We start from the raw sequence: 22,839 nt of genomic DNA, 5'->3' as shown, positions 1-22,839 counted from the left end.
AAAAAAAAATCCCCACCCGGGGAGGATTTTCAGAGCGGGTGGGAGACGCCAGCCCCGAGCTCTTTGGTAATTAATTAACACCCAGCTCCCGCGCCGCTTTGGGCTGATTGCCCCCCAAAATTGGCACCCCCCCCACCCCCCCCCGGTTTTTTTCCAGCCCCTTGCCCCCCCCCCCCAGCAAGGAGGACGCGGGACCCCCAAAAAGCCTGTTTGAGCCAAGACGCGGAACGGGAGGTTTAACTGGTTTATTATGGGATGACCCCCGCGCTCCCGGGGGCTTCACCAGCAGCTCCCGGGGGACGCGGCGCTGGCCCCCCCCTGGCACCGACGCCGGCTGCTGCTTTTGGGCCCCCCCCCCCCCCATATTCCCCCCCCCCCAGGGACCCCTCACCGGGGGGTGGTCACCAAAGGGTGTCAGGGGGGTGGCAGTGGGTGCTTGGGTGCTGGGGTCCCAGGCATGGGGGGGTTGGGGTCACCCAGATGCCGGGGTCCCTGGGGTGGCAGCGACCCCCCCCCCCCCCCCGCATCATCGCGGGGCTCCCCTGGTCTCCTCCAGTCTCTCCCAGTGCTGCCCAGTCTCTCCCAGTCAGCCCAGCTCCATCCCCCAGTGGCATTTTCACCCCCTGCAACGTCTTCTTGGGGACAGGGCGGGAGAGGAGTTGTCCCCATCCCGTTAGCGTCCCTGTCCCCGTCCCCAAACGGGTCCCAAAATCCGCCGGGGGAGGACAACAGGGTCACGGGCATCCTCAGGCCACCGACCCCGGGGACACCCCGGTGTCACCGATGTCCAAGCCTGGCCTGGGGACCCGACGTCCAGCAGCATCAGACCCGACGCCGGCGTCGCCGTCACTCGGGGTGGGGACACCGGCCGCTGCGGGACAGCGGGGCGGCGGCGGCGGCTTTCTGCAGGCGGTCGAGGCCGCGCAGGAGCCCCATCTTGTGCCGGATGGAGTGGTCCAGGTTGACGGTGACGCCGAGGAAGGTGTGGGCGTCGTGGGCGGTGAAGGGGAAGTCACAGGCGAGGAAGGTCTGGAAGAGCTCGGGGTCCCCGTCCAGGCTGAGGACGTTGTGCAGGGGCTGCCGCAGGGCGCTCAGCTCCCCCACGTTCTCCTGGAAGACGCTCCACAGGGATCGCGCGCCGAAATCCGGCGCCGGCTGGCTCTGCCAAGCGTCCTCCAGGCACTGCAGCGCCCAGCTCAGCCGGCACGGCCACTGGTCGGCCAGCACCACCCAAGCGGCGGCGGCGCGGGGCGAGGGGACGTCGGGGGTGCCGGCGCGGTGCAGGAGGAGCCGTAGGGTGATGGGGATGGTGTTGACGATGCGGCGGACGTGGGCGCCGTTGGTGGGGAGGTAACGGGTGAGAGGGTCGGTGCCGTCGTGGAGGCAGCGGAAAGCTTCGTGGATGCAACGGACGGCTTTGGCGTCCGCCTCCCGCCGGCTGGGAGCCACCGGGACGCCTCGGCACTTGGCTTGGCGGCGTTCCACGTTGCTGGTGATGATGCGGTACATGAGGTCCTCCCGCGTCTGGACGGCGGCTTCCAGGCACTGCAGGCGGGAGCGGGCGCCCATCTCGGGGATGAAGAAGGGCAACGTCACTGTCCGGTTGAGGTAGAGGTAACCGTTGTCGGCAAGACCCTTCATGCAGCCGGTCTGCTCCAGGCAGGGGACGATGACGCTGGGGTCCACGGCCAGGATGAAGATGAAGGGGGCGTTGGTGGTGGAGAGCAAGGTGTTCATGGCGTTGAGGACGCCGGCCACCTTCTCCGGGTAGCAGATGTCCAGGCTGGTGATCTCCAGCACCACGCGGAGCCGTCGGCGCTCAAAGATCTCCATGAAGGCCAAGAAGTCGACCAGCACCTCCACCTCTCTGCGCACCTTGCTCATGAAGCCCAGCTGGCTGGCGAACCTCTCGCTGTTGGTCAACCGCTCGATCTTCTGCTTCTCGCTGACCAACAGGTTCTTCAGGACGGAGAAAGCTCCCAGCACCAAACTGGAACCGGAGAGCGAGGTGATGGTGCTGCCCACCACCTTCAAGGCGTGGTGGTCCTTGATGCCGGGCACCAAGAGGGCCACCAGCAGGATGCTGAGGCCGGCGCCCAGGACGAAGAGCATCCCCCAAAGCTTGAGGCAGGTGCCCCTCTTGAGCACCCACTCCTTCTGGCTGAAGCCAGAGGCGAAGCGGGGCCGGGTGCCCATGACGTGGTAGACGCTGAGGGGCAGAGCCCCAAAATGGTGGCGGACGCTGTCGCAGAGGGTGGTGACCAAACCGGCCCAGAGCTTGTCGCAGCCGGCGTACTGCCAGGCGCTGAAGCGGATGAAGACAAACTCGATGTTCTTCCTCCTCAGGTGGCCCTCGGTGATGATGGGCTTGTAGAAGGCCAGGTACCAGAGGGCCAGCAGCAGCCCCCAGCCCTCGGGGCTCCGCGGCTTCTGGTGGCTCCGGCGCAGCTCGGCCGCCTCCCGCTGCGCCATCTCCTCCCGCATGAAGCCTGGGGGGGACGCGGGGATGAGGGACCGGGGGGTGGAGGTGCCCCGAGCTGGGGGGGGGGGAGTGGGAGGGGTGCTGGTGCCACCGGCACCCCGAACGGAGGGGAGAACGGGGTGGGGTGGGTGCCGGTGCAGTGGGGACCCCGAACGTAGGGAGATGGGGGATGGGTGCTCTGCAGGAGGGGCTTGAAACCCGGGGGAGAAACTGGGGTGGGGTGGGGTGGGGTGGGTGCCAGTGCAAGGGAGGACCCCAAATCCAGAGAAGAAAACGGGGTGGGGGGACAAGCAACGGGGACCCCAAATCCGGGGAGCCAACGGGCGGGGCGCTGGTGCCGTGGGGACCCCCAGCACCCGGGCGGGGCTGGCTGGGAGGCTCCGGGGGGGTGACCCGTGGTGGCCCCGTGTCCCCACACCCACCGGTGACCTTGTCCATCAGGGCGTAGAGGCGGTGGCCGCAGGGGGCGTAGAAGCCGACGGTGACGGGGGTGGCCGTGTGGCACAGCGTCTTGGAGAGGCAGCGGCAGTAGATGTCATCCTCCGTCAGCGCCTCTGGGGACAGGGAGGGGACAGTCGGGGTGACCCCGCGCCCCCCCCCCCATGTCTGCAGGCACCGGGGAGGCCACCCCCCCCATGGGGACAGGGGTGCTGCAGCCAAGGGGACCCCAAATTGGGGGGGGCAATTGAGTGAGGTGGGATGGGATGGGATGGGATGGGGTGGGGTGGGGTGGGGTGGGATGGGGTGGGATGGGATGGGGTGGGGTGGGGTGGGATGGGATGGGATGGGATGGGATGGGATGGGATGGGATGGGACGGGACGGGATGGGATGGGGGTGGGATGGGGTGGGGTGGGATGGGATGGGATGGGATGGGATGGGATGGGATGGGATGGGGTGGGGTGGGATGGGACGGGACGGGATGGGATGGGGATGGGATGGGGTGGGATGGGATGGGATGGGATGAGGTGGGATAGGATGGGATGGGATGGGATGGGATGAGATGGGGATGGGATGGGATGGGATGGGATGGGATGGGATGGGATGGGATGGGATGGGATGGGATGAGATGGGATGGGATGAGATGGGATGGGGATGGGGTGGGGTGGGATGGGATGGGATGAGATGGGGATGGGATGGGATGGGATGGGATGGGGTGGGATGGGATGGGATGGGATGGGATGGGATGGGATGGGATGGGATGAGATGGGATGGGGATGGGGTGGGGTGGGATGGGATGGGATGAGATGGGGATGGGATGGGATGGGATGGGATGAGATGGGATGGGGATGGGGTGGGGTGGGATGGGATGGGATGAGATGGGGATGGGATGGGATGGGATGGGATGGGATGGGATGGGATGGGATGGGATGGGATGAGATGGGATGGGGATGGGGTGGGGTGGGATGGGATGGGATGAGATGGGGATGGGATGGGATGGGATGGGATGGGATGGGATGGGATGGGGATGGGGTGGGGTGGGATGGGATGGGATGAGATGGGGATGGGATGGGATGGGATGGGATGGGATGGGATGGGATGGGATGGGATGGGATGAGATGGGATGGGGATGGGGTGGGGTGGGATGGGATGGGATGAGATGGGGATGGGATGGGATGGGATGGGATGGGATGGGATGGGATGGGATGGGGATGGGGTGGGGTGGGATGGGATGGGGTGGGGTGGGACAGGGAGGCACGGCCAGGCAGGGCAGGAGGGCCCCGCTCCCCCGCCACCCCCGTACCTTGGTGCTCCCCGGGCTCCACCTCCACCACGGCGCGGTCGCGGCAGGCGCAGGCGGCCCCCCCCGGGCCCAGGCAGGCCAGCCGCTCCTCGCAGCACCCCGGGGGTCCCGCCGGGCTCCCCCCACACCCCTGCGAGGAGGCTCCCTGCCGGAGGGAGGGACCTGTGGCACCGGCTACGCACCCCGGGGACAGGGGGACATGGGGACACCACAGGGACACAGAGACATGGGGACATAGGGTCACCATGGGGACACGGGGACATGGGGACACCATGGGGACACAGAGACATGGGGACACCATGGGGACACCATGGGGACACAGGGACACCATGGGGACACAGAGACATGGGGACACAAGGGCATGGGGACAGGGTGACATGGGGACACCATGGAGACACAGGGACATGGGGAGACAGGGACATGGGGACATGGGGACACCATGGGGACAGAAAGACATGGGGACACTGTGGGGACACCATGGGGACACAGAGACATGGGGACACCATGGAGACACCATGGGGACATGGGGACACCATGGGGACACAGAGACATGGGGACACAGGGGCATGGGGACAGGGTGACATGGGGACACCATGGAGACACAGGGACATGGGGACACCATGGGGACATGGGGACATGGGGACACCATGGGGACAGAAAGACATGGGGACACTGTGGGGACACCATGGAGACACAGGGACATGGGGACACCATAGGGACAGAAAGACATGGGGACACTGTGGGAACACCATGGGGACACAGAGACATGGAGACATGGGGACAGAAAGACATGGGGACACCATGGGGACACCATGGGGACACAGAGACATGGGGACACAGGGACATGGGGACACCATGGGGACACCATGGGGACACCGAGACATGGAGACACCATGGGGGCTCCATGGGGGCATAGGGACATGGGGACACTGTGGGGACACCATGGGGACACCAAGACATGGAGACACCACGGGGACACCATGGGGACACCATGGGGGCATAGGGACATGGGGACACCGTGGGGACACCATGGGGACAGAGCCACCCCCCTGGGTGCCCCTGTGGGGACGATGGGGGGGACCTGGGTGATGGGGGGTCTGGGAGGGGTGTGAGGGGGACTGGGCCAGACTGGGCCGCACTGGGCCGGACTGGAGTGGGGCGATGGGGACTAACCAGGACAAACTGGCCTGTACTGGGGGCCAGGCTGCAACTGGTGCTGGGGACACTGGGGAGCACGAGACAGCCTGGACTGGGAGCACTGGGGGCCATGGGGCAGGCTGGACTGGGGACACTGGTGGTCGTGGGGCAGGCTGGACTGGGGACACCTGGGCCACTGGGATAGCCTGGATGTGGGATACTGGTTGCTATGGGACAGGCTGGACTGGGGTACCTTGGCACAAACTGGACTGGGAGCACTGGTGGCACTGGGACATCCTGAACCGGGGACTCTGGAAGAGCCTGAACGAGGGGCACAGGGTGAGCCAGGACTGGGGACACCAGTGAGCATGGGCCAGTCCATACTGGGGACACAAGTGACCATGGGCCAGCCTATACTGGGGACACCAGTGACCGTAGCTCAGGCTGTACTGGGGACAAAGGGACAGCCTATACAGGGGACACTGGTCACCATAGTTCAGCCTATACTGGGGATACTGGTGACCATAGCTCAGCCTATACAGGGGACACTGGTCACCATAGTTCAGCCTATACTGGGGGATACTGGTGACCATGGGACAGCCTATAGAGGGGACACTGGTCGCCATAGCCCAGCCTATACTGGGGATACTGGTGACCATAGCTCAGCCTATACAGGGGACACCGGTCACCCTAGCCCAGCCTATACTGGGGATACTGGTGACCATGGGACAGCCTATACAGGGGACACCAGTCACCCTAGCCCAGCCTATACTGGGGATACTGGTGACCATGGGACAGCCTATACAGGGGACACTGGTCACCATAGCCCAGCCTATACTGGGGATACTGGTGACCATAGCTCAGCCTATACACGGGACACCGGTCACCCTAGCCCAGCCTATACTGGGGATACTGGTGACCATAGCTCAGGCTATACAGGGGACACTGGTCTCCATAGCCCAGCCTATACTGGGGATACTGGTGACCATGGGACAGCCTATAGAGGGGACACTGGTCTCCATAGCCCAGCCTATACTGGGGATACTGGTGGCCATGGGACAGCCTATGCAGGGGACACCGGTCACCCTAGCCCAGCCTATACTGGGGATACTGGTGACCATAGCTCAGCCTATAGAGGGGACACTGGTCGCCATAGCCCAGCCTATACTGGGGGATACTGGTGACCATGGGACAGCCTATACAGGGGACACTGGCCATCCTAGCCCAGCCTATACTGGGGATACTGGTGACCATGGGACAGCCTATAGAGGGGACACTGGTCTCCATAGCCCAGCCTATACTGGGGATACTGGTGACCATGGGACAGCCTATACAGGGGACACTGGTCTCCATAGCCCAGCCTATACTGGGGATACTGGTGACCATAGCTCAGCCTATACAGGGGACACCGGTCACCCTAGCCCAGCCTATACTGGGGGATACTGGTGACCATGGGACAGCCTATACACGGGACACCGGTCACCCTAGCCCAGCCTATACTGGGGATACTGGTGACCATGGGACAGCCTATACAGGGGACACTGGTCACCATAGCCCAGCCTATACTGGGGGATACTGGTGACCATGGGACAGCCTATACAGGGGACACTGGTCACCTTAGCTCAGCCTATACTGGGGACAGTGGCGGCTGGGGCCCCACACCCCCCCCCCAGCACCCCCCCAGGCTGCCCCAGGGCCACCCCCCCCCGGGCCTCATCCTGCCCCGTCCCCGTCCTACCCCGGGCAGCGCTGGCGGCTCCATCCCCGCCTGCCTCCGGCCACATCGGTCCCTGGGGCCGGCTCGGCGCCGGATTTATACGGGGTCAGGATCCGGCCCTGCCAGGATCGGCCGGGACGGAAATAATTAGGTGTGGATCAGGCAGAAATTCCGGCTGCGCCGGCGGGAGCTTCTCCTGAGTCAGGGCCCAGCAATGCCCGGCCAGATCCAGCCCCACGGAGGGACTGGGGTGTGGGTCAGCATGGGGAGGGGGGGCTGGGGCCGCATCCTGCTGGAGATGGGGGCCGGGGAGGGGCGACGGGGACGGGGGACATGGGGACAGAGGGGATGCAGGGACGGGGGGCTGGGGGGGTGCAGGGGGTGGGGAGACTCGAGGGGACGTGGGGATGTGGGGATGGAGGGGCGCAGGGGGCGGGGGGGACAGAAGGGGTGCAGGGGACATGGGAGACCTGAGGGGACATGGGGATGCAGGGACAGGGGGATGCAGGGACAGGGGGATGCAGGGACAGGGGGACATCAGGGACATGGGGACATGAGGGATGCAGGGACAGGGGACATCAGGGATGCAGGGACAGGGGGATGCAGGGACAGGGGGACATCAGGGATGCAGGGGACAGGGGGATGCAGGGACAGGGGGACATCAGGGACAGGGGGACATCAGGGATGCAGGGGGACATCAGGGATGCAGGGGACAGGGGGACATCAGGGACAGGGGGACATCAGGGATGCAGGGGACAGTGGGATGCAGGGACAGGGGGACATCAGGGACAGGGGGGCATCAGGGATGCAGGGACAGGGGACATCAGGGACAGGGGACATCAGGGATGCAGGGGACAGGGGGGACATGGAGGATGCAGGGACACCGGGGACACAGGGACGCCCGCCGCAGGCAGGGCCAGCCGCCGTGGGCAGAGCTGAGGGGACAGCCGCTGCCCGCGACATGGCCGCGCCACCGTCGCCGTGACATCACCCTGCCATCGCCGTGACATCGCCGTGACATCATCGCCCTGCCATCCCCGCTTCCTGTGGCCGGTGGCTCCTGCCAGAGGAACCTGCTGGCCCGGGCACAGACGGCACCTGCCGGCCACCAGCACCGGTGACACTGCCCGGCCACCCGCCCTGCCACCAAAAGTGGGGTTTTCCACCCCAAAACCAGCTCCAGCCCCCCCGACCAGGAAAGGGTTAATGGGGGGGGGAGCGGGGGGGTGACTGGAACCGTCCAGGGGACACGGGGGACACCAGGGACATGGCGGGGCGAGGAAGACACGGGGCGGGGGGGACAGGGCTGCAGGGACACGGGGACAGGGCTGCAGGGACTTGGGGACAAGGAGGGCACAAGGGGGACACAAGGAGCACAGGGGATGGAGGGGACACGGGGGACACGGACACTGGGGACACGGGGACACAGGGGACACGAGGGACAGAGAGGCAGGGACAGGGGGGACGCAGGTGACACGGGGACACGGAGGGCACAGGGAGCTCAGGGAACACAGGGGACATGGGGGATGAGGGGACAGGGGGACACAGGACATGGGGACAGGGGGACACAGGGGACATGGGGGATGTGGGGACAGGGGACACAGGGGACATGGGGGATGCGGGGACAGGGGGACACAAGGGACACGGGGACAGGGGGACACAGGGGACATGGGGGACATGGGGACAGGGGGACACAAGGGACATGGGGGATGAGGGGACAGGGGGACACAAGGGACATGGGGATGGGGGACACAGGGGACATGGGGACAGGGGGACACAGGGGACATGGGGGATGCGGGGACAGGGGGACACAAGGGACATGGGGATGGGGGACACAGGGGATATGGGGGACGCGGGGACAGGGGGACACAAGGGACATGGGGACAGGGGGACACAGGGGACACAGGGGACATGGGGACAGGGGGACACAGGGACATGGGGGATGCGGGGACAGGGGGACACAAGGGACATGGGGGATGTGGGTACAGGGGGACACAAGGGACATGGGGATGGGGGACACAGGGGACATGGGGGATGCAGGGACAGGGGGACACAGGGGACATGGGGGATGAGGGGACAGGGGGACACAAGGGACATGGGGACAGGGGGACACAAGGGACATGGGGATGGGGGACACAGGGGACGTGGTAGATGCGGGGACAGGGGGACACAAGGGACATGGGGACAGGGGGACACAGGGGACACAGGGCCATAATGGGCCGGGTTGGACCCTGCACGGGGGCGGGTGGCAGCGGTGGCATTTCCTCGAGGTGGCCTTGGCAGCCACGTGTGTCACGGGGAGGGGGTGACCGGCGTGTCCCTGGGTCCCTCCGTCCCAGCACCCCCCCAGACCACCCCCCCGGCCCCACAGGGGACACCACTGGGGACACAGGGGACGTGGGCAACACGGGGATGGGGAGTCCTGGCAGGTCCCCACGGGGACACGGGGACAAGGGTGGCCGGTGGGTGCCCACGGGGACACGGGGACAAGGGTGACGGTGCCACCCTCTGCGCAGGTGTCGTCGTGGAGAAACGAAAGTGAGGGTGGGGGAGGACAGAGGCCACCTGGGAGGGGCTGCGCCCGCCCGCAGGATCCGGCCCGAGGGAGCACCGGCACCCAGCGACCCCGCCCCGGGACCCCCGCCCAGCGACCCCCACCCGGCACCCGCCATGGACCCCCTCCTCCCCATCGTCAACCCCGTGCGTGCGGCCCTATGGGGTCTATAGGGCCCGGGGCGGGGAGGGGGGATATGGGGCCAGAGGAGCTCTATGGGGACAGGGAGACCATATAGGGCCAGGGGGATTCTATGGGGCCAGGGGGATCCTATGGGTGCAAGGGGGGACCCTATGGGGCCAGAGGTAGCCTATGGGGCTGAGAGGGATCCTATAGGGTCAGGGGTAACCTATGGGGCCAGGGGTATCCTACGGGGCTGGGGGGAGTCCTATGGGGTTAGGGGTACCCTGTGGGACTAGGGGTACCCTATGGGACCAGGGGGGATCCTATGGGGCTGGGAAACCCTATGGGGCCAGGGGTAGCCTATGGAGCTGAGGGGGATCCTATAGGGTCAGGGGTATCCTATGGGACCAGCGGTATCCTATGGGGCTGAGGGGAGTCCTATGGGGTTAGGGGTACCGTGTGGGACTAGGGGTACCCTATGGGGCCAGGGGGGATCCTATGGGGCTGGGAAACCCTATGGGGCCAGGGGTAGCCTATGGGGCTGAGGGCGATCCTATAGGGTCCGGGGTACCCTATGGGACCAGGGGTATCCTATGGGGTTGGGGGGGTCCTATGGGGTTAGGGGTACTCTATGGGGCTGGGAAATCCTATGGGGCAAGGGTATGCTATGGGGCCGGGGGGGTCCCTATGGGGCCGGGGGGATCCTATGGGGTTAGGGGTACCCTATGGGACCAGGGCTACCCTATGGGCCAGGGGGGACCCTATGGGGCTGGAGGATCCCTATGGGGCTGGAGGATCTATACAGGACTAAGGGGAGGGGGGCTATATAGAGTGGGGGGTGCTGTGTGGGGCTGGGGGGGCCAGCAGTGACCTCTGGGCCCGGCCTGTCCCCCCCGGGGCCACCGTGACCCCCCCGTCCCTGTCCCCACCCAGAGCGTCCCCTTCCTGGGGTACATCTTCGGGGGGCTGAGCAGGGGGAGGATGGTGATCATCCAGGGGCAGGTCCTGCCCCAGGCGAAGAGGTGGGTACCCCCCCAGTGCCCCCCAGTATCCCCCAGTGCCCCCCAGTATCCCCCAGTACCCGCCCCAGCAGCCAGCACCACAAAGCTGGCCGGGTGCCATGGGGAAGGGCAAAGGTTCGGTGCGGGCAGGTGGGGGAGAGCACGGGGGGGGGGAGGTGCCCCCCCACACTGGGGGGTGGGGGGTGCTGGGGGGGTGCCCCCAAACTGGAGGGGGGGGGGCTGGTGGTGTCCCCAAGCGGAGGGGGGGGCTGGGAGTGTCCCTAAACCGGGGGGGGGAGGGCTGGGGTTGCCCCCCACCCATGGGGTGCGGGAGTGCAGGGGGTGCCCCACCCATGGGGGGTGGGGGTGCCGGGGGGTGCCCCCAAACTGGGGGGGCGGCTGGGGGTGTCCCCAAGCCGGGGGGTGGGGGGGGTGGGCTGGGAGTGTCCCTAAACCGGGGGGGGGGGGGAGGGCTGGGGTTGCCCCCCAACCTCTGGGGTGCGGGGGTGCAGGGGGTGCCCCACCCATGGGGGGTGGGGGTGCAGGGGGTGCCCCCAAACTGGAGGGGGGGGGGCTGGTGGTGTCCCCAAGCAGGGGGGAGGGCTGGGAGTGTCCCTAAACCGGGGGGGGGAGGGCTGGGGTTGCCTCCCACCCATGGGGTGCGGGGGTGCAGGGGGTGCCCCACCCATGGGGGGTGGGGGTGCCGGGGGGTGCCCCCAAACTGGGGGGGCTGCTGGGTGTGTCCCCAAGCCGGGGGGGGGGGGCTGGGAGTGTCCCTAAACCGGGGGGGGGAGGGCTGGGGTTGCCCCCCAACCTTTTGGGTGCAGGGGTGCAGGGGGTGCCCCACCCATGGGGGGTGGGGGTGCAGGGGGTGCCCCCAAACTGGAGGGGGGGGGGCTGGTGGTGTCCCCAAGCGGGGGGGGGGGGGGGGGGGGGGGGCTGGGAGTGTCCCTAAACCGGGGGGGGGGAGGGCTGGGGTTGCCCCCCAACCTCTGGGGTGCGGGGGGTGCCCCCCAACCCACGCAAAGCGGGGGTGCAGGGGGTGCCCCCCACCCATGGGCCGTGGAGTTATCGGGGTGCCGGCCCCCCCCCCCCGCCCCCCCCGGGCTGCGGGGGTGCGGGGTGCCCCCACCCACGGGTGCCGCCGCGGCAGGTTCACGGTGGCCCTGCGCTGCGCGGGGGGGGACGTGGCGCTGCAGCTGAACCCCCGCTTCGCGGGGGGGCCCGTGCTGGGCTGCGCGGCGCGGCAGGGGGGGCTGTGGGGGCCCGAGCAGCTCTGCCCCTCCCCCCCACTTCGCCGCGGGGGGGCCCTGGAGGTGATCATCAACAGCCAGGAGCACGGCTACCAGGTGGGACCCCCCCCGGCTCGGGGCCAGAGCCCGCCTACGGGTGCTCGGACCCCCAGACCCCGGCTATGGGTGCTTGGATCCCCGGCTATGGGTGCTCGGACCCCGGCTATGGGTGCTCGGACCCCCAGAGCCCGGCTATGGGTGCTCGGACCCTGGCTATGGGTGCTCGGACCCCCAGACCCCGGCTATGGGTGCTTGCATCCCCGGCTATGGGTGCTTGGACCTCCAGACCCCGGCTGTGGGTGCTCGGACCCCGGCTATGGGTGCTCGGACCCCCAGACCCCCGCAGTGGGTGCTTGGATCCCCGGCTATGGGTGCTCGGACCCCCAGACCCCGGCTATGGGTGCTCAGACCCCGGCTATGGGTGCTCGGACCCCAGCTATGGGTGCTTGGATCCCCGGCTATGGGTGCTCGGACCCCGGCTATGGGTGCTCGGACCCCCAGACCCCGGCTATGGGTGCTCAGACCCCGGCTATGGGTGCTCGGACCCCGGCTATGGGTGCTTGGACCTCCAGACCCCGGCTGTGGGTGCTCGGACCCCGGCTATGGGTGCTCGGACCCCCAGACCCCCGCAGTGGGTGCTTGGATCCCCGGCTATGGGTGCTCGGACCCCCAGACCCCGGCTATGGGTGCTCAGACCCCGGCTATGGGTGCTCGGACCCCGGCTATGGGTGCTTGGATCCCCGGCTATGGGTGCTCGGACCCCGGCTATGGGTGCTCGGACCCCCAGAGCCCGGCTATGGGTGCTCGGACCCTGGCTATGGGTGCTCGGACCCCCAGACCCCGGCTATGGGTGCTTGCATCCCCGGCTATGGGTGCTTGGACCTCCAGACCCCGGCTGTGGGTGCTCGGACCCCGGCTATGGGTGCTCGGACCCCCAGAGCCTGGCTATGGGTGCTCGGACCCTGGCTATGGGTGCTCGGACCCCCAGACCCCGGCTATGGGTGCTTGCATCCCCGGCTATGGGTGCTTGGACCTCCAGACCCCGGCTGTGGGTGCTCGGACCCCGGCTATGGGTGCTCGGACCCCCAGACCCCCGCAGTGGGTGCTTGGATCCCCGGCTATGGGTGCTCGGACCCCCAGAGCCCGGCTATGGGTGCTCAGACCCCGGCTATGGGTGCTCGGACCCCGGCTATGGGTGCTTGGATCCCCGGCTATGGGTGCTCGGACCCCGGCTATGGGTGCTCGGACCCCCAGAGCCCGGCTATGGGTGCTCGGACCCTGGCTATGGGTGCTCGGACCCCCAGACCCCGGCTATGGGTGCTTGCATCCCCGGCTATGGGTGCTTGGACCTCCAGACCCCGGCTGTGGGTGCTCGGACCCCGGCTATGGGTGCTCGGACCCCCAGACCCCCGCAGTGGGTGCTTGGATCCCCGGCTATGGGTGCTCGGACCCCCAGACCCCGGCTATGGGTGCTCAGACCCCGGCTATGGGTGCTCGGACCCCGGCTATGGGTGCTTGGATCCCCGGCTACGGGTGCTCGGACCCCCAGACCCCGGCTATGGGTGCTCAGATCCCGGCTATGAGTGCTTGGATCCCCAGACCCCCGCAGTGGGTCCTCGGACCCCAGCTATGGGTGCTCGGACCCCCAGAGCCCGGCTATGGGTGCTTGGATTCCCGGCTATGGGTGCTCGGATCCCTGAAGTGGGTGCTCAGACCCCGGCTATGGGTGCTTGGACCCCAGAACCTGGCTATGGGAGCTCGGACCCCCGCAGTGGGTGCTCGGACCCCCAGACCCCAGCTATGGGTGCTTGGATCCCCGGCTATGGGTGCTCAGACCCCTGCAGTGGGTGCTCGGGCCCCAGACCCCAGCTATGGGTGCTCAGATCCCGGCTATGGGTGCTCGGACCCCCAGACCCCAGCTATGGGTGCTCGGACCCCAGACCCCGGCTATGGGTGCTCAGAGCCCCATGGCGGGCACAGCCATGCTCCCACTGTCCCCGCTGTCCCCGCTGTCCCCACTGTCCTCTCTGTCCCTGATGTCCCCCCTCCCTGATGTCCCCAATGTCCCCCCTGTCCCCTCCATCCCCGATGTCCCCTCTGTTCCCCCGTCCCTGATGTCCCCCCTCCCTGATGTCCCCAATGTCCCCCCTGTCCCCTCCATCCCCGATGTCCCCTCTGTCCCCCCATCCCTGATGTCCCCCCTCCCTGATGTCCCCAATGTCCCTGCTGTCCCCTCTGTCCCCAATGTCCCCTCTGTCCCCCCGTCCCTGATGTCCCCCCTCCCTGATGTCCCCAATGTCCCCCAATGTCCCTGCTGTCCCTGCTGTCCCCAATGTCCCTGATGTCCCCGCTGTCCCCGCAGGTGGCAGTGAACGGGCAGCACGCGGTGGAGTTCCTGCACCGCCTGCCCCTCACCAGCGTCCAGGCCCTCGAGGTCACCGGTGACGTCACCCTCGCCTGCATCACCTTCACCAGCCCCGTGAGCACCCCAGCCCCACCCCGGGGTGCTGCAGGGCCCTCCGGGGGGTGGGGACCTCCAGGGCTTGGGGACTGCCAGGGGGGTTGGGGACACCTGGGGGAATCAGGGACCCTGGGGCATTGGGGACATCCAGGGCCTGGGGACATCCAGGGGCTTGGGGACCTCAAGGGGGTTGGGGACATCCAGGGGCTTGGGGATCTCAAGGGGGTTGGGGACATCTGGGGGAATCAGGGACCCTGGGGCATTGGGGACATCCAGGGCTTGGGGACATCCAGGGGCTTGGGGACATCCAGGGCTTGGGGACATCTGGGGGGATCAGGGACCCTGGGGCTTTGGGGACATCCAGGGCTTGGGGACATCCAGGGGCTTGGGGACATCCAGGGGTTGGGGACATCCAGGGCTTGGGGACATCTGGGGTGATCAGGGACCCTGGGGCATTGGGGACATCCAGGGCTTGGGGATCCCGGGAGGTTGGGGACATCCAGGGGCTTGGGGACCTCAAGAGGGTTGGGGACATCTGGGGGGATCAGGGACCCTGGGGCATTGGGGACATCCAGGGCTTGGGGACCCCAGGAGGTTGGGGACATCCAGGAGCTGGGGACCTCAAGGGGGTTGGGGACATCCAGGGCTTGGGGACATCCGGGGCTTGGGGACATCCAGGGGTTGGGGACCTCAAGGGGGTTGGGGACACCCAGGGGGTCAGGGGACACGCAGGGGTGGGTGACAGCGGTGGGTGACGTCCCCGAGCCGCGGTGGCCCCGTCCCCAGCTCCGTGTCCCTCTGCTCCCCCAGCACGTGGCTGCAGGTGTCGGGGTGACAGCGCTGCCACCCCCGGCGACCCCCGTGAGTGGGGGGGGGGGGTGTCGGGGTGCTGGGGCCCCCCAGGGTGGGGGCTGGGGCGGGGGGGCCTCAGGGTGGGGGTGCTGGGGCAGGGGCACCCTGGGGTGAGCCCGTGGGGGGGGTGGGGGGGCAGGCGGGTGTGCGGGTGCACAGGCCCATGCGAGCACCCACGGGTGTCTGCACGGGTGCACGGGTGCCTACGAGCACCCACGGGTGTCTGCATGGGAGCACCCACGGGTGTCCGCATGGGTGCATGGGTGCCTGCGAGCACCCACGGGTGTCTGTATGGAAGCACCCACGGGTGTCCGCATGGATGCATGGGTGCCTGCGAGCACCCACGGGTGTCTGCAGGGGTGCACAGGCCCACGCGAGCACCCACGGGTGTCTGCACGGGTGCATGGGTGCCTGCGAGCACCCACGGGTGTCTGTATAGGAGCACCCACGGGTGTCCGCATGGATGCATGGGTGCCTGCGAGCACCCACGGGTGTCTGCACGGGTGCACAGGCCCACGCGAGCACCCACGGGTGTCTGCACGGGTGCATGGGTGCCTGCGAGCACCCACGGGTGTCTGTATGGGAGCACCCACGGGTGTCTGCATGGGAGCACCCACGGGTGTCCGTACGGGTGCCTGCGAGCACCCTGGCTCTCCCACCAAGCCCGTGGCACTCAGCACCCAGCAGGCTCGGCTGGGGGCACCCACGGGTGACAGGGGTGACGCAGGGGACACGGCCCCCCCAGCACCCACTCTCCTCTCCCCACAGTCCTACACGCCGGTGACCATCAGCAGCCCGGTGAGCGCGGGGTGACAGGGGGTGACAGTGGGTGGCAGTGGGTGGCAGTGGGTGACACCGGGTGGCGGTGGGTGATGGCAGGTGGCGGTGGGTGACAGCGGGTGGCAGTGGGGTGACAGTGGATGATGGCGGGTGGCAGTGGGGTGACAGTGGGTGGCAGCGGGTGGCGGCGGGTGGCAGTGGGGTGACAGTGGGTGACAGCGGGTGGTGGTGGGTGACAGCGGGTGGCAGTGGGTGACAGTGGGTGACACCGGGTGGCGGTGGGTGATGGCAGGTGGCGGTGGGTGACAGCGGGTGGCAGTGGATGACAGTGGGTAATGGTGGGTGGCGGTGGGTGGCAGTGGGGTGACCGTGGGTGGCAGTGGGTGGCAGTGGGTGGCGGTGGGTGGCAGTGGGTGGCGGTGGGTGGCAGTGGGGTGACCGTGGGTGGCAGTGGGTGGTGGCGGGTGGCGGTGGGGTGTCCCCGGGGCTGACGGGTGTCCCGCAGGGGGTCCCCTTCCACATGGCGCTGAGCAAGGGTCCCCTGGGCGTGATCGGGCCCATCACCATCGTGGGCACCGTGCACCCCGACGCCAACAGGTCGGGGGCTGGGGGGGCAGGGGGCTATGGGGGGGTCAGGGTGCTGCAGGGAGGGGGTCAGGGTGCTGTGGGGGTCAGGGTGCTGCAGGGAGGGGGTCAGGGTGCTGTGGGGAGGGGGTCAGGGTGCTGTGGGGGTCAGGGTTCTATGGGGAGGGGGTCAGGGTGCTGCAGGGAGGGGGTCAGGGTGCTGTGGGGGTCAGGGTTCTATGGGGAGGGGGTCAGGGTGCTGCAGGGAGGGGGTCAGGGTGCTGTGGGGGTCAGGGTGCTGTGGGGAGGGGGTCAGGGTGCTTGGGGGTCAGGGTGCTGTGGGGGTCAGGGTGCTGCAGGGAGGGGGTCAGGGTGCTGTGGGGAGGGGGTCAGGGTGCTGTGGGGGTCAGGGTGCTGCGGGGAGGGGGTCAGGGTGCTGTGGGGGTCAGGGTTCTATGGGGAGGGGGTCAGGGTGCTGCAGGGGGTCAGGGTGCTGTGGGGAGGGGGTCAGGGTGCTATGAGGGTCAGGGTGCTGCGGGGAGGGGGTCAGGGTGCTTGGGGGTCAGGGTGCTGTGGGGAGGGGGTCAGGGTGCTGTGGGGGTCAGGGTGCTATGGGGAGGGGGTCAGGGTGCTGTGGGGAGGGAGTCAGGGTGCTGTGGGGGTCAGGGTGCTGCAGGGAGGGGGTCAGGGTGCTTGGGGGTCAGGGTGCTGTGGGGAGGGGGTCAGGGTGCTGTGGGGAGGGGGTCAGGGTGCTTGGGGGTCAGGGTGCTGTGGGGAGGGGGTCAGGGTGCTATGGTGGGGGGGTCAGGGTGCTGTGGGGGTCAGGGTGCTGTGGGGGTCAGGGTGCTGTGGGGAGGGGGTCAGGGTGCTGCAGGGAGGGGGTCAGGGTGCTATGGTGGGGGGGTCAGGGTGCTGCAGGGGGTCAGGGTGCTGCGGGGAGGGGGTCAGGGTGCTGTGGGGGTCAGGGTGCTGCAGGGGGTCAGGGTGCTGCAGGATTTGGGGTGCCTGGGAGCCCAGGGCCGGGTGCCGGGGGGTCCAGGGCCGGGTGCCGGGTGCCGGGTGCCGGAGGTGGCCCCCCCGGCGCAGGTTCCACGCCAACCTGTGGAGCAGCGGCTCGGGGGACGTGGTGCTGCACGTCAACCCCCGCCTGCGCGAGGCCGCGCTGGTGCGCAACACCAAGGAGCGCGGGTGCTGGGGCCCCGAGGAGCGGCACACGGCCGGCGCCATGCCCTTCCAGCGCGGGCAGCCCTTCCAGGTGAGCCCGCGCCTGGGCTGCTCCCCGGCCTGGCCCCGGGCCTGGGCCCAGTCCCGGTCCCGGTCCTGGTTCTGGTCCCGGTCCTGGTCCTGGTCCTGGTCCTGGCCCTGCTCCTGGCCCTGGACGTTGTCCCAGTCCTGGTCCTAGTCCTGGTTCTGGTCCCGGTCCTAGTCCTGGTTCTGCTCCTGGGCCCAGTTCTGGTCCTGGTTCTAGTCCCAGTCCTGGTCCTAGTACTGGTTCTGGTCCCGGTCCTAGTCCTGGTTCTGGTCCTGGACATGGTCCTGGTCCTGGTTCTGGTCCTGGCCCTGCTCCTGGCCCTGGACGTTGTCCCAGTCCTGGTCCTAGTCCTGGTTCTGGTCCCGGTCCTAGTCCTGGTTCTGCTCCTGGGCCCAGTTCTGGTCCTGGTTGCAATCCCAGTCCTGGTCCTGGTCCTAGTCCTGGTTCTAGTCCCAGTCCTGGTCCTAGTACTGGTTCTGGTCCCGGTCCTAGTCCTGGTTCTGGTCCTGGACATGGTCCTGGTCTTGGTCCTGGTCCTGGCCCTGCTCCTGGCCCTGGACCTTGTCCCAGTCCCGGTCCTAGTCCTGGTTCTGGTCCCAGTCCTGGTCCTGGTTCTGCTCCTGGGCCCAGTTCTGGTCCTGGTTGCAATCCCAGTCCTGGTCCTGGTCCTAGTCCTGGATCTGGTCCCGGTCCTAGTCCTGGTTCTGGTCCTGGACATGGTCCTGGTCTTGGTCCTGCTCCTGGCCCTGCTCCTGGCCCTGGACATTGTCCCAGTCCCGGTCCTAGTCCTGGTTCTGCTCCTGGGCCCAGTTCTGGTCCTGGTTGCAATCCCAGTCCTGGTCCTGGTCCTAGTCCTGGTTCTGGTCCCAGTCCTAGTCCTGGTTCTGCTCCTGGGCCCAGTTCTGGTCCTGGTTGCAATCCCAGTCCTGGTCCTGGTCCTAGTCCTGGTTCTGGTCCTGGACATGGTCCTGATCTTGGTTCTGGTTGCAGTCCCAGTCCCGGTCTTGGTCCTGGGCTTGGTTCCAGTCCCAGTCCTGGTCCTGGTTCTGGTCCTGGACATGGTCCCAGTCCTGGTTCTGGTTGTGGTCCCAGTCCTGGTCCCGGTCCTAGTTCTGGTCTTAGCCCTGGACATGGTCCTGGTCCTGGTCCCAGTCCTGGTGCTGGTCTTGGCCATGGTCCCAGTCGTGGTCCTGGAATACGGTCACGGTCATTATCCCGGCCTCAGGCCTGGTCCTGGTCCTAGTCCTGGGCACCATCACCATCTTGGTCCCAGTCCTGGTCCCAGTCCTGGTTCTGGTCCTGGTCCTGGTCCTGGTCCCAGTCCTGGGCACCGTCACCACCTTGGTCCTGGTCCCGGTCCTGATCCTGGTCCCAGTTCTGGTCCCACCACCAGTCCCGGTCCCAGTCCTGGCCTGGGACTTGGTCCTGGTCCCGGTCCCCATCCCTGTCACCACCCGGGTGCTCGTCCTGATCCCGGTGCTGATCCTGGGCTCGGTCCTGGCTGTGGCCCCGGTCCCGGTCCTGGGCCCAGTCCCAGTCCTGAGCTGGTCCCAGTCCAGTCCCAGTCCTGGTCCCAACGCCGCTCCTGGTCATGGCCCCGGTCTGGGGTGGGTGTCCCCGGGGTGGGTGTCCCCAGGGGTGGGTGTCCCTGGGGTGGCTGTCCCCGGGGTGGGTGTCCCCAGGGTGGGTGTCCCCGGGGTGGGTGTCCCCAGGGGTGGCTGTCCCCGGGGTGGCTGTCCCCAGGGTGGCTGTCCCCAGGGTGGGTGTCCCTGGGGTGGGTGTCCCCGGGGTGGGTGTCCCCAGGGGTGGGTGTCCCTGGGGTGGGTGTCCCCCAGGGGTGTCCCTGGATGGGGGGGGTAGGGTGGGTGTCCCTGGGGGGTGTCCCCGAGGGGTGGGGGTCCCCAGGAGGTGCCCGTCCCCCGCGGTGACACCGGGGCCACCCAGCTGGAGATCCAGCCGCTGAGCCAGGCCTTCGCCCTGTGGGTGAACGGGCGCCACATCTGCGACTACGGCCACCGGCTGCCACCCGCCACCATCGACCAGCTGGAGGTGGCCGGGGACGTCACCCTCGCCTGTATCAAGTGCTGAGCCACCCCGGGGGACACCCGCCACCGCCACCGCCACCCGCCACCGCCACTGCCACCCGCCACGGCCACCGGCCATCGGGCAGCGGGCTCGGGGACGGGGATGAGGGTGGGGCTGGGGACAATGGTGGGGAGAGGGACAAGGACAGGGGTGGGGACAAGGGCAAGGATGGGGACAAGGACAGCGATGGGGACAAGGACAGGGGTGGCTCTGGGCACAGGGATAGGGACAAGGATGGCGATGGGGACAAGGACAGTGATGGGGACAAGGACAGGGGTGGCTCTGGGCACAGGGATAGGGACAAGGACGGTGATGGGGACAGGGACAGGGGTGGGGACAAGGACAGGGGTGGGGACGGGGACAAGGAAGGGGTGGCTCTGGGCACAGGGATGGGGACAAGGATGGCGATGGGGACAAGGACAGGGATGGGGACAAGGACAAGGACAGGGGTGGCTCTGGGCACAGGGATTGGGACAAGGACGGCGATGGGGACAAGGACAGGGGTGGGGACAAGGACAGGGGTGGGGACGGGGACAAGGAAGGGGTGGCTCTGGGCACAGGGATGGGGACAAGGACGGCGATGGGGACAAGGACAGGGGTGGGGACAAAGACATGGTGGCTCTGGACACAGGGCTGGGGACAGGGCCAGGGATGTCTCCGGGCAGGGGCCACCCCAGGCCTGTCCCCCGTCGGTCCCCGCTGTCCCCGGGAGGTGCCACCATGGGCCAGCGGGACCCCTCGGGGTCCCCATTAAACCGGTCGCCAGCGCTCGCCGTGTCCCCGTGTCCCTGGGGCGGGGCGGGGACATCGGGGCCTCCCTGCGACGGGGGACGTGGGGATCCTGGGGGTTGGGGACAGGGGACACCAGGGTCCCCCCAGTGCCCCCAGTCCCCCCCCAGTGCCCCCAGTCCCCCCCCAGTGCCTCCCGCCGCAGCGCTCCCCCTTCCGCCGCCAGGGGGCAGAGCGCACCCCCTCCCCGCTGCCCGCCCCGCGCATGCGCCGCCCGCTGGCAGCGCCCGGCCCGCCATGCCGAGTGAGGGCACTTCCGGGTGGCGGCCGCCCGTCACACGTGACGCGGCGCTCTCCCGTCATGTGACCTGCGGCGGCGGCGGGCAAGGAGGTGGGGGATCCCCGGAGGTGGGGGGCTGGAGGGGGGGCCCGTGGGGTCCCTGTGGGGGGGCTGGGGGTCGGTGTGGGCGTGGGGGGGGCTGGGGGGTCCCCGTGGGGCTGGGGGGTCCCTGTGGGGGGGCTGGGGGTCGGTGTGGGCGTTGGGGGGTCCCCTTGGGCATGGGGGGGGTCACGAGGTGGGGCTGGGGGTCCCCGTGAGCGTGGGGAGAGTCTGGGGGGGGTCCCCGTGGGGCTAGGGGGGCTCACTGTGGGGGTGGGGAGTCACTGTGGGGGGCTGAGGGGTGTCTGGGGGGTGGGGGGGGTCTGGGGGGACCCTATAGGGCTGGGGGGGTCATTGTGGGGGTCTAGGGGGTGCCCGTGGGGCTGGGGGCTCTCCGTGGGGCTGGAAGGGGTCACTGTGGGGGGCTGGGGGCTGCCCGTGGGGGTCGGGGGTCGCCGTAGGGGTGGGGGTGGGGGGTCACTGTGGGGGACTGGGGGTCCCCGTAGGGGTGGGGGGGGTCCCCGTGGGGGCTCCACGCACGGCGGGGGAGCAGCGGCCCGGCAGCAGCCCGGGGCCCAGCCCCGAGCGTGTCCCCCCCTCCCCCCAGGTGGGGGCCACGGGGGGTGCTGCCCTTTGACCCCCCCTTGACCCCCCCCCTCCCCTCCCCCAGCCATGGCCGCCCCCCGCCCCCCGCGGGTGGTCCCGGGCGAAGCCTCCGAGAGCGACTCGGAGCCGGAGCTGCCGGGGGGGGCGGCCGGGGGCACCCCCGGGGCCGGGCTGAAGGTCCCGGGCGAAGCCTCCGAGACGGACGAAGAGGAGGAGGAGGAGGAGGAGGAGGAGAGGCCGAAGACCCCCCCGGCGGTGCCGGAAGAACCGGCGGCGGTTTGGGGGCGCAGCCGGGGGGACCCCTCGCTGCTGCAGCAGCGGCTGCGGGAGGGCTCGGGGCGGCTGCGGGGGGCGGTGGGCAGCGCCCTGCGGCAGAGCTACGGCCGCGCCGCCCGGCACCTGGGGGGGCTCGGGGGGGCCCTGGGGCGAGCGCAGGCCGCCGCCGCCGCCGCCGCTCACTGCCTGCGCCTGGCTCGCCGCGACCTCCGCGCCGTAGCCGCCGCCGTCGACATCGTCACCGCTTGCCGCCTCCTGCCCGACATCCGGGAGCCGTTGCCGGCGCGTTGAACCGACGTCCCCGCGCCGAGGCAACCCGACGCGGCGCCGCGGCGGTTTCGGCGCGCAGACGCCTTCGCCTGGGTCGCGTGCGGCGACGTCCTCGCCGGTGGCACCGAACTGCGGCCCCCCCCCCTGCCCCGGGCCGGCTCCAACCGCCGTTGTCCCCAACCGCCGCCGTTTTGTGTGACGCGGAGCTGAATAAAGCCCCGGCGGCGGCACCGCCGCGGCGGGGAGCGCAGCCAGCGCCGTGGGGACAGCGGTGTCACCGGAGGGGGGACGGGGACGCCCCGGGGCGTCAGGCCACGGCGGGGGTGACGTGGATGCGGTGGCCCTCGAGCTCGGTCACCACCGGGGCCACGTCCTGCGTCCCCCCTGTCCCCCAAGCCGTGGCACCGTCATCTGGCCGTGTCCCTCCCGCCGCGGCCCCAGCAGCAGGACACAGGGGAGGGGACAGCGAGTGGGGACAAGGGGACAGCGACAGGGGACACACACACTGGGTGCCCCCCCCCCAAGAAGCAGGACACG

General features: G+C 68.9%; 3 protein-coding genes across 4 annotated transcripts; 2 read left to right on the top strand and 1 right to left on the bottom strand.

Moving 5' to 3' along the window:
• Positions 1–246: 246 nt before the first annotated feature.
• Positions 247–7,246, bottom strand: NKPD1 (NTPase KAP family P-loop domain containing 1). 2 transcript variants are annotated; one of them, XM_075489955.1, is made up of 4 exons: positions 7,100–7,246; positions 4,225–4,369; positions 2,905–3,036; positions 247–2,489 (listed from the first exon to the last, which is right to left on the bottom strand). In XM_075489955.1, the coding sequence occupies exons 1-4, from the start codon at positions 7,121–7,123 to the stop codon at positions 847–849; spliced, it is 1,944 nt and encodes a 647-aa protein (XP_075346070.1). In that variant the 5' UTR covers positions 7,124–7,246; the 3' UTR covers positions 247–846. The 2 variants fall into 2 exon arrangements, with proteins under 2 accessions (XP_075346070.1, XP_075346071.1); XM_075489956.1 differs by lacking the exon at positions 4,225–4,369.
• Positions 7,247–8,039: 793 nt separating this feature from the next.
• On the top strand, positions 8,040–18,107 carry LOC142403724 (galectin-9-like). Its single transcript, XM_075489944.1, has 9 exons — positions 8,040–8,059; positions 9,595–9,778; positions 10,689–10,777; positions 11,910–12,105; positions 14,411–14,527; positions 15,320–15,370; positions 16,025–16,159; positions 16,647–16,738; positions 17,792–18,107. The coding sequence occupies exons 1-9, from the start codon at positions 8,040–8,042 to the stop codon at positions 18,105–18,107; spliced, it is 1,200 nt and encodes a 399-aa protein (XP_075346059.1).
• A 3,703-nt stretch (positions 18,108–21,810) lies between these two features.
• Positions 21,811–22,419, top strand: BLOC1S3 (biogenesis of lysosomal organelles complex 1 subunit 3). The gene has a single exon (XM_075489958.1). The coding sequence runs from the start codon at positions 21,823–21,825 to the stop codon at positions 22,321–22,323; it is 501 nt and encodes a 166-aa protein (XP_075346073.1). The 5' UTR covers positions 21,811–21,822; the 3' UTR covers positions 22,324–22,419.
• The last annotated feature ends 420 nt before the right edge of the window (positions 22,420–22,839 follow it).

This window comes from Mycteria americana, unplaced genomic scaffold (genome assembly GCF_035582795.1).
Source record: "Mycteria americana isolate JAX WOST 10 ecotype Jacksonville Zoo and Gardens unplaced genomic scaffold, USCA_MyAme_1.0 Scaffold_43, whole genome shotgun sequence".
In the NCBI taxonomy this organism is placed as follows: Eukaryota; Metazoa; Chordata; class Aves; order Ciconiiformes; family Ciconiidae; genus Mycteria; species Mycteria americana.
This window is presented reverse-complemented; position numbering and strand designations above follow the sequence as displayed.